The sequence below is a fragment of the Desmodus rotundus genome, chromosome 2 (assembly GCF_022682495.2).
Source record: "Desmodus rotundus isolate HL8 chromosome 2, HLdesRot8A.1, whole genome shotgun sequence".
Lineage (NCBI taxonomy): Eukaryota > Metazoa > Chordata > Mammalia > Chiroptera > Phyllostomidae > Desmodus > Desmodus rotundus.
The window spans coordinates 129635272-129646272 of record NC_071388.1 but is presented as its reverse complement, the minus strand read 5'-3'; the positions used below and the strand labels follow the sequence as shown (position 1 = coordinate 129646272).

General features: G+C 33.7%; 1 protein-coding gene across 2 annotated transcripts in view; it reads right to left on the bottom strand.

The window, feature by feature from the left end:
* Window positions 1-475: 475 nt before the first annotated feature.
* The window catches only part of SPOPL (speckle type BTB/POZ protein like), a 73072-nt gene continuing 62546 nt past the window's right edge, over window positions 476-11001 (bottom strand). For both annotated transcript variants that reach the window (XM_024569690.4, XM_024569691.3), the window contains 3 exons: window positions 8024-8166; window positions 7882-7935; window positions 476-4781 (listed from right to left, as the gene is read on the bottom strand). In XM_024569690.4, coding sequence (XP_024425458.1) covers window positions 4637-4781; window positions 7882-7935; window positions 8024-8166 — 342 coding nt within the window. In that variant the 3' untranslated portion in view covers window positions 476-4636. The remainder of the gene's footprint in view (window positions 4782-7881; window positions 7936-8023; window positions 8167-11001) is intronic.

The following is an 11001-nucleotide window of genomic DNA, read 5'->3' as shown; positions in this document are numbered from 1 at the left end:
CTTCCCTTCTACCAGGCTCCTGCGTTAAAATTTCCATGTGTAAACTCTGCCAGGACAAAACTTGGGCTAGCATTCCATACCGTATATGAGTATTCCCCAGTAAAATGTTCTTATGTTTTGAGAAGAAATCCACTTGAGGTTTCAGTGCATCTGTTTTTTAAGGTCTGAGAAACAAACAAACAAAAAACTATTTATCTATATATAGTCTGAACCACATTTCCCATTCTCATCATAACTAAGGAAAGACATTGATGATGTGGCATTTCAGAGTCCTTCCTTCTACCTCTGATTAACGAAAACTATGCGGCCCAGATGGAGTTGCAGGGTCTAGATTTATCCTCCCAGCTGTTAGCAACCAAAATGAAACAAACAAAAAACACAACAGACAAAATACATGAAACAGTAGTTCAAGACACTGAATATCAGGTAAAAAGTAAGAGTTCATAGTTTCAAATAAACAAAATAAACCAATTAATTGTGAATAAGTAGTAACAACTTTATTTTAACGCAAAGTGCTGAAATGCAAAAAATATTTTCAGCAACAAGATACCAAAAGTATGTATCTCATCATTAACATGAGCTGATTAAAAATGAGGCTGAAAAGTTCAATATAAGCATTTATACATTTGAAACTTGAAAAATCAATTTCCCTCAGAACTAACTTTTTAATAATTTTAGCAGATTTTCACTTTCAAAAGTGGGGCTCAAGTTTTATCTTCATTCTAAAAGTCTGATTGCAAAATTAACCGGGTTACAGTGTACAATAATAAACTCTAACAAAAAAAAAATTAAATATAAGAATTCCTTTTCAAACAAAGTCCACAGAGTGCACACAGAAGACATGATGTGATGATATTATTCCTAGTAAAAGGGAAGTCAGTCTTGGATATGGCAGGCACTCAATATTTATTCAACCGGACCTAAAATTTACATCATTCCACGAACACTTAAATAGAGCTCATAATCTGTATAAAAGAGGTCTGCAAAATACTCTTATTTGTGTGTGAAAGTGCTGTCTTTATAATCTGAAAACACTAAAACCCACCCACCCACCTTATTTTTGCAAGAGTATATTGAATATTTTTATTTTATCCACCAAAGAGGATGAAGGTCCAACTTGGAATAATTGAACATTTGAAGTATACTTGGCTATGATAAAAGCTTTTTGAGTTTAACAAAACAACTTACCAAAGTCCCTAGTGTTCTATTTTAGTAACAATGGGTGGTGTCTATGATCCATAATTTTATAAAGAATTCCTGCTTATGTTTTGAAATTTATGCACAAAACTTAAATGGGTAAATAAATTAGTAATTAAACTTTTGGAAATTTAAGGTCTAAACTAGGTCTAGTTTTTAAAAAGCCAATTATGTCCATGACAACTTTTTAAGAGACCTTTGTTAATATTTTAATCTTAATTTTAAAATTGATGATGTCCTAAAAAGGCACTACTTTGTCATGCAGTAAATTGGTCACATTTTTGACAATTATAATTTCCTCTGTCAATCAATATCCCCCTAAGTAAATCACATTTAAATGAAATATTTCAACTAGCCTGAACTTTCAACATTTAACTGAGTCCCATTTTCAGAAATTCTCTCTTGAATATACCACACACAAGTCCAAGTGAAAACAAGTACAATACATGTACACTCACGCACACACATGCACGCACACGCGCACACTGATGTCCAAATAACCAGGTAATACATGCAAGGTTCTCCAATGACTATTTTAAGACAATGACACACGAGTATTCAAGGAGGTAACAATGGCAGCCATAATATTATGGCACCTTCATATTTGTGCTCCAAATACCAATGTACACATTAAAATTCCAAAATGAAAAAGGCACAAATACAGTGTGTTTCCCTATCTGAATCTAAAGAACAGTTTTCTAATGGTTACTTTTGTTATATGTAATGTTGAAAAGCCAGTCACTGCTTTTGAAGAAAAAGTTCTGTTTAGATGACAAAAGGGAAATAGGAGCAGGCTGATAATCCAAAGGCAAGACTGCTCTAGACAGAATCTGTGCCTGTTGAAAACAACATCTTTCCAAAGTGAAGAAAAGGGTTATTAGAGCACTTATGTCAGAACACAGTTTTTTTTTATCACTGCCTCAAGAACCTACAATACCAAAAATATACATAATAAATAAAAAAAATAAATCGACTACCGTATGATCCTGTTAGTATAAAGGTAGGCATTATATTATCTGAAAAGTGGACATTTCTACAAACATGGATATTCTTACAGCACAGTGTTTGACGTTTTTGGTACAAAATGTGCTATTAAACTAAAAATAAGTACTTGCAATAAAATCCCTAAGATTTGCAATAAACATGAAAACAAGTGAGGGCAAGCTGAAATGTTCATTATATGGTGTTATTACTGAAGTCACTATGGTCAGAAATGTGGATTCAAGCAGTGAATTCATGATGTGCCTGCATTTGTTTGATATAAGTGGGCACACCAGTTTTGTTTTGTTTTTTGATATATGACAAAAAAATTCTATAGCCCGAGGAGTTTTTGTTTTCTTAACAAAATTTCAAATTAAAATCTTAGTGTATATATATGTGTGTGTATTTTTTAAATTGTACATTGTAAATTTAATGAATTCAATCTTATGGTGAATTTAAGAAAGTGAATTTCTGCTCCCTATAGCAGGGCTACAATAGGATGGAGTCCTTTAACATGTAAGAATCTTCCTTCCATCTCAAGGGACTCTTCCAATTTCAAATTTAAGTCAACAAAACAAAGACTGAAAGAAACCAAACAGAAAAGAATAAAGACATATGAAAACACAAGAGCTTCCAAACTGCAGTCTGTTATGCATCACAAGTGCCTATGTGACAATGTTGTTCAATGTAAATATGCATCACTCTTGCTAGATTAGAATTGCTTCAGTGAATGCCTAACAAAGAGATAAACCCCAAAATCTATTTTGAAACCTCAGGCTTATTTTTTTCCTTTTACCCTAAATTCAAACACTAAATAAACAAATTACACATATTTGCATCTGGGACTAAAGTAATATATGCAAGTATATAGGTTCACGCGCCCTTTTCCAGTGACACACTTTTTCCCCTGTGGTCAAACACAAACCTTGCCTAAGCGCACTGTCACTGTGTCTAAGGGGATCAGATGCAGTGACCTGACACCGACAGCTCCTCCTTCTCTGGGACAACACTCCAGAACAGACTTGCACTGTGAACAGAGCTATCGAACACTGAACAAGTTATGTGTTTAAAGCTAAATTCATTTATAATAAAGAACTGGCCCATGAAAAGCAATTTATAAATAGTTTATCCTGTTCACATTATGCAGAATTTCAGTATCATCCACAACATTAGTACAGTAACTGAAACAGAAAGGAGAACACTAGATGTGTGGGGGGGCGGAGTTTCAGAGTGTGACCTCCTGACATATTTCTAAGGGTTCTCTCCTGCAGTCTGCAAATAGTATCAGTTCATTGTTCTTAGAAGAATGGTAGACCGTCCAGGATTCATTTACTGTTCAGCTGCCTTCTCCAAAGTGTGATAAAAAAGGAGTAAATTCAATAATAATTATCTGAAATTGAAACCAATTTAACTATAATGAAGGATATCTTTCTTAACTATTATCACAAACTGCCCAGTTACTTCCATCTGTCTTAAAAAATTCTTTCAAAAGTTAAGACACAATTAATTATACCTTATTAATTCCCTCAAAAGCAAAAAAATATATGTACCATTCAGCATACAAAAGTTACACATTAAAAGTGCATATATATCTTCTTAATTGGCCCACTCATTAAATTTACATTTGGTCATCCTTACTTTTAACATGTACAGAATTCTTCATATAAATGTAGGTCACTATAAATTAAAAAAAATTAATGCAGCACAAAACATGCTTTCTTCTTATTGAAATCTTAACCTCAACCAGTTCTCAGTAATTGTAAACTTGGATAAACCCACCAAGAAAAGGTTTGTTATGCTTCTCTTAGTTCATTGAACAGTTAACATACAAACATCACAGATTTTACTAAAAATTAGGGCCAACTCATTGCATATTTGCCCCATGAAATGAAAAATAAATTAGAACTGAAACAGTGTACTGTCATAACTTACCCTGAAGGTAAGGAGGTTCTCCTGTGTTTATAGAACTCAGACTGGAGACATTAACAGTTATCTCTAATGCAAGTGCTTTCAAGGAGAACCTATTTTTAAACTTTGAGATAGCACAACACAAACCCTATGAAATTAATTTTGCTTTTCTTAAGTTAATGGAAGATCCTTTTGAAACTTAGTATCTTCAGTTATCAATATTACTGCATTATGGAGCTAGTGCAATCCTGCATAGCCTTGGTCAAAACGACAAGGCACAATAAAAACTTAAAAGTATTAAATGAACAAGAGAAGTCATTGGAGATAATTTAAGGCCTTGAAGTGAATTAGAGTATATAGTCAGTCTAATTTAAAGCTGAAGAATAAACCATAAATTATCCACCTGAAACGCAAGCAATATGCTTTTTCAGCTTCTGTTCTGCAGACAAGACAACAGCAACAACTCTTGCTTATGGTTTGTCTATTAGAATTCTTCTGGACCTGGAGGAGTAAAAGTCAATTCCATTTTTTTACAGTTCGTGGAAGATTTTCAGGACTGTTTTAGCCGTTTGCGTGGAATCCCAAACTGTGGACACTGGGCAGATGCTAGTGCTCGGAAGGCTTCTGCTACTAAATGGGGGTGAGACTGAATCATGGACTTCCATCCGGATGTTTCCATTATGTCCGTTGCTTGGCTGAAAAACAAAATTAAGGTGTTTATTAAAGAGTATTTTTCAAAATGCATTGCTGCACTGTCAACTTTTTTAATTTATGGATTTTAAAATGTTTTCAACACTGCTTATGTATCTGAACCACTCAAATTCATTAAATTATCATCTTCACCTTACTAGTATTTTCAGTTGCAACTGGAAGTATTAAATTTTTCTGGAAATTCTTTTCTCCTGAAGTATGTGACACTCACCCCCATAGTCCCAGTCCCATGGTTACCATTTCCGAACCAGTTCTTTCAAGAGGTCTTTTCCCTGGCTCAGGTTTTCCTGAGAGTTCCAACTTTTGCCCTCTAGTCTTTTTTCTATCCATTCTTCACCCTATCTCACTCATTCTTCACAATTTTAGCTGTCATATTCAATGATGACACGTACTGATTTGCTAAATCCTAAAACTCTCACAAGGTAAGTTCCCAACTACTTGTTCTTTTTACTTGGATGTGTTTCAAGATCCATAAATTCAGGATTACTAGATAAGAACTCAACATGTCTCTCCCCAAGCCCTAAATTCTTCCTTCATCATTTCCAGTCAGCTAATGCATCCACCATCCAGTGATTCAAGTCATGTTAGACTCTGTCCTTTCCAATCAATCATCAAAGCACTATTTTAATTCCCAAAGATATCTTAAACCCCTAGTTAAGGCCCACATCATCTCACTTTACCCTTCCCTGTCTCCTCTCCCTTCTGCCAACCTGGCATCCAAATATAATTTCCTAATATGATAGTTGTCCCTTTGGAATACTATATCCTTTCATTTTTCTCTAGTCCTTCCATTACCTATCAGGTTTAATCTCTTGCCAGACCTACTCCAGTAACTTTCTAAATGGTCTACTTACATTTATTTAACCTTTCTTGTCAATTACCACATCACCTCAACCTCTCCACAAACTATTCTCTCCATGGAGAAAACACTAAAAACACAAACTTAATCAGGCCCTGCCCTAGGTTGAAACCTTTTACTAGATTACTCTTTGAATAATTTCCTTAAAAGCCTTAATGTTAATTCACATGGCTTTCCAGGATCTTATCCCTGCCTGCTTTCTCCAGCTTCCCATAACCAAAATTGTGCATACCTGATTCCCTTTTTCTGGGATGCACTTTTCCATCTGTCCCCTCCTCTTTACCAGGGTGATTCCTACTAATGCTGTAGGTCTTTATTCACACAATTCCTTGAAAAGGCTTCCTTTGACCCGCAGATTAGGTTAGGTACCTTCGCTATATGCTCAGATGGCACACTATACTTTACCTATCATCACACTTTATTTGTTACTTGTTTAATTCCTATTTATCTCCTGCTAAGCCATAAACTCCATGAAGAGAGGGAACACATATGCTATGTTCACTACTATATTCTCGATACTGAAAACAGTGCATTGGGCCATATTTACTGGGTAATAAATATAAATATCCGTAAAATGAATGATCAGCTACTGCCTTCAGGCTTCTGTACTTTGATTCAAGCTATCCTTTCTATCTGCAATGCCCATTATTTCCCTTTTAGTTCTGCTAATTACTATTCATGTTTTTAAGATACCTCTGCCATCTTTAGTAAGCCATCCCTAAATTTACCTCTAGCCTTCGTTAGGTGTCCTGTACACAGCTTCCTTTATAACATTACTTACCATACTATAATAAAATGATATGTCTATGTATTTGTTCCTTTCATTAGATAAGTTTCTCAAGAATAGGAATTTTTTTCCTCGTAACTGTTCTTATAGGCAGCGCATTAGCATGGGGTCTGAGATACAACAGATACTAAGTAAGTGTTTGTTGAACTAAACAGTAGCTAATAATAAAACCACCTTTTTATTTACCTTACCAACGTAAGATTATCACTGTGTCATTGTGTTTATAATTTCAACTAGTTGTTTAGAATCACATAGATATCTCTCAAGATATCTGATGTTTTCATTTATTTAACAAATATCTACTGAAGGCCTGTACATACAACAGCTTCTTCAAGGAATATAAAATATGTTGATTTTTTTTTGCATTGAAAAAGTTATACAATGTAAAATATTTCCTTAACAGAATAAAACCACAGCTTGAAGGTGACTTAGTACAAAGGATTATAAAATTGTCATTTGCTGCTTATTCATTGTATTTTAAACTTAAATTGATTTTTATCTAGATCATTTACCTTAATAACAACATTATCACACACTGACCAAGATACAGAACAACCAACAAACTGTAAGTAGTCATTAATTTTTACTTTCAGAAAAGAGAATTCATAAACTGACAGGAATTCAGTTAACTTCACATATACCAAAACAGATTAAAACAATGGGAAATAATTAAGTCAACATTCATTTTAATGTCTCCAACACTGACTTTTTTGATTTTTTTAACATCCTTCTATCAACTTTGGTAATATGCAAAAATGGAATTTAAGGGTTTACAAGCAAAAAAAAAAAAAATTAAAAGATGCAAATTTCAACCTATCAACTCTACCCTTTTTTATTTTGAATAATTATAGAGTAAAAGAGTATCTCTAAAAATGAGAGAAGAAAACAAAAAGGGAATAAATTCAAAAGGTCTGTGTTCAGATGATGTAACTATGCTACCTCTTATAGTTTACCAGGGAAAGTAAAGAGCAAATTATTCCCATTTTTGGATATTAGGCACTGCAAGGTACTTGGCTATCCTAAGAAATAATGCACTAGCATCCAAATATAATGACTTTTTAGGCACATCTAGAGGGTACATTACTCATAGGATAAAAATGACTATTTTCCCTATTTTTGGAAATGTATTCTGCAGGGACAGGAAAAGGATCTCTAGAGCCACTGACATACCTAGACTCAGCTATACAGTATGTGAGCATATGTGCTAAAGCAATTAGAGCATCCATCCTAGTTCACATTCACAGCCAATCCATGAGAGGCATAGACTCAACAATCCATGAAGTTAGTCAAATTATTATTATTTTTTTAAATAACCAGCTGTTTGCTCCATATAACTAATATTTGGATTCCTACTCATTGTAGAGGAACAAAAGGTTATGCAGACACTTAATTTTATGTAAGAAGATCAACTTTAGGTCAGAAACTGATGTCATCTTACTTGCTGTTCCAGTTTTTCCCATCTTTACACCCAAGCTGTCGAAGTACACTGCACCTGCATTGAAGATTTAAACACACTTAAAAAAAAGTCCGGTGAAAAAAGCTGAAGGTGTCATGCCCACTGAAATGCAAGCATGGCTTACCTATTGATAAAGTCTATGGCTTGTGCTTTCAACTGTTCTGCACTGTGCAAATCTGCAAGGACAAGGGTATCAGCAACATTTTCTACTGAGAGGTTACTACACAAAGCTTCTTCACACATGACCTTCAGCCGTTCCAGTGCATACTATCCAAAAGGAAAACATAACCATTAAACTTTTACTCAAACTACCAAGTTTTAAATACATAATATTGGTAACTTAGAAATAAAGTTACGGCACATTATACTTTGAAATGAGGGTAACTTCAAATTCTCTAAATTATTTTTAAACTAATATGAAGAAAATATGAATGTATACATTCAAGAGAAAAAACAATTTTCTTTAGGAAATTTCAATTTCCATAGTGCAAAATACTGCATATTTTAAAAATAGGGTTTTGTTCTTTAAAAAAAAAAAAAAAAACTTATTGCCCTGGCTCGTGTGGCTGCCAGTTCAATTCCCAGTCAGGGCACATGCTTCAGTTGCAGGCCAGCTCCCAGTTGAGTGCGTGTGAGAAGCAACGGACTGATGTATTTCACACAATGATGTTTCTCTCCCTTCTTCTTCCTCCCTTCCCCTCTAACAATAAACAAACAAACAAACTTACTACTAAATACTCTTAATGAGTTCTCTTCTCTACTAACCAGTACATTGCATGTTGTCACAACTCCATCTTGAAGAATGAATTATAAAGCTAAAGAAATCATATTCATAGCCACTATGATCCTCAGTATATATTATTATAACATCTTTAGCAGATTTGAGATAGTTAGCATACAATAAACTGCACATATTTAAAGATTATACTTTAATGAGTTTATGTAGCCCCATAATCACCATTAAGTCAAGACAGTGAACACATTCATCATCCCCCCAAAGTTTCCTGCCACCTCTTTGTAAGCCTTTCCTCCCACCCCAGGCAACATGGTTGACATGCCTTCTACTGCTATACTTGGTATTTTGTGGAATCTCCCATAACTCAAATCATATAATTTGTACTCATTTTTGACTAGCTTCTTCCACAAAGTATAATTATTTTGAGATTCATGCATGTTGTTGCCTGTATATCAAAAGTTCAGTGCTTTTTATTGCTGAGTATGCCACTGTACATAGACATACCACAATTTGTTTTATCCATTCATCTGTTAATGAACATTTGGATGTTTCCAGTTTTTAAATATTACAAAGAAAGCTTCTATAAACATTCATATATAAGTCAATATATGGGCAAATGTTCTTTTCTCTTGGATAAAAACCTAAAAGTGGGTTTGTTGATTCATATGGCAAATGTAAAACTTTTTAAGGAATGACCAAACAATCTTTTAAAATGGTTGTGCCATGTGCCATTTTATATTCCCATTTGTAGTGTATGACAGACCTAATTCTTAACAATCTTGACCATACTTAGCATGGTCTTTTAAATTTTTAGGTATTATGACAGCTAAAGATATATCTTGTGACAGTTTCAATTTTCATTTCTCTAAAGACTAATGATGCTGAGCATCTTCTAGTATGTTTGATTGATATTACTTCAGGAAATGTGTGTTGAAATATTTTCTACTTTTTAGAAGTAACACTGCTTTCTCACAACTGAGTTTTGAGAGCATTTTATATAGTTAAAAATAAATCCTTTATCAGATATATTCTGAACAAAAGTTGTTGATCAAACATATGCTTTGCAAATATTTTCTCCCAGTCTGTCGCCAATCTTTAGTCTCCTTTTTTAAAAAACTAAAAATTATTGAGTTGAGAGGGAGAGAGAGGGCATCAATTTGTGGTTCCAATTATTCAAGCATTCATTGGTTGCTTCTTGTATGTGCCCTGACTGGGGATCAAACCTGTAACCTTGGCATATCAGGATGACGCTCTAACCGGCTGATCTATCTGGCCGCATCTCTCCTGTGTCTGAAGAAAAGAAGCTTTAAATTTTACTTAAGTCTAATTATCAATTTTTTTCTCTTATGTGGTATGTTTTGGGTGTCATAGGTAAGAAGTCTTTGCCTAACCCAAGATCATGAAGATTTATTTTCTCCTGTTTTCTTTTAGTAGTTTTTAGATTTTTAGGTTTATAATCCTATTTTACACAACTTTTTATATATGACATGAAGTTCATGTACAAAGTTCACTTTTTCAAATTAGTTCAGTCAAATTTCAATTAGCGGGGCATTTCAGTACCATTTGTTGAAAAAACTATCCTTTTTCCACTGAGTTGTCCTCACACTTCCATGAAAAATTAGATATCCATGTATGTGACAATCTATTTCTGTATTGTTCTGTCCCAATGAATTATTTTTCCATCTCGTCACCAATACACCACTGTCCTAAATACTGAAGCAGTAGAATAAATCTTATTATCAGACAGTATTAATCTTTCACTTTGATCTTTTCAGTTACTGATTATAGGTCCTTGCATTTACATATACATTTTTAAGTAAGCTGATCAATAAAAAATAGACTGTTAGTAAATGTTGGTTCTACTAATCAATTTTAAGAAGAATTATATTTTAATAATATTGGGACTTCTAGCCCATCCATAAACAAGATTTACCTCTCCATTTATTTAGGTCTACCTGAATTTCACTTAGCAATATATTATAATTTTTAGTGCACAAATCTTGAACATTTTTTGTCTATGTATTTATTTATGCCTATGTACTTAACATATTTGATGTGACTGTATATAAATGGCATTTTTAATTTAAATTTGTATTGAGATAGTTATAGAGTCATGTGCAGTTATAAACAGATTCTATATATATTTGGCCCAGTTTCCCCCATTAACATTGTGCAAAACAGTAATATCACAAGATCTATCTATCTGTATACACACACATACAAACACATATGCATATAAATGACGAAGTGGCATGACATCAATGCTTTTGGAGAAAGCTCCCAGTGTGTTCTCAGGATTGAAAACTACTGGCTTCAAGATTTTCTGTTATTTTTGTAGTTTCCCTACCTTCAAAAAGTCACCACCA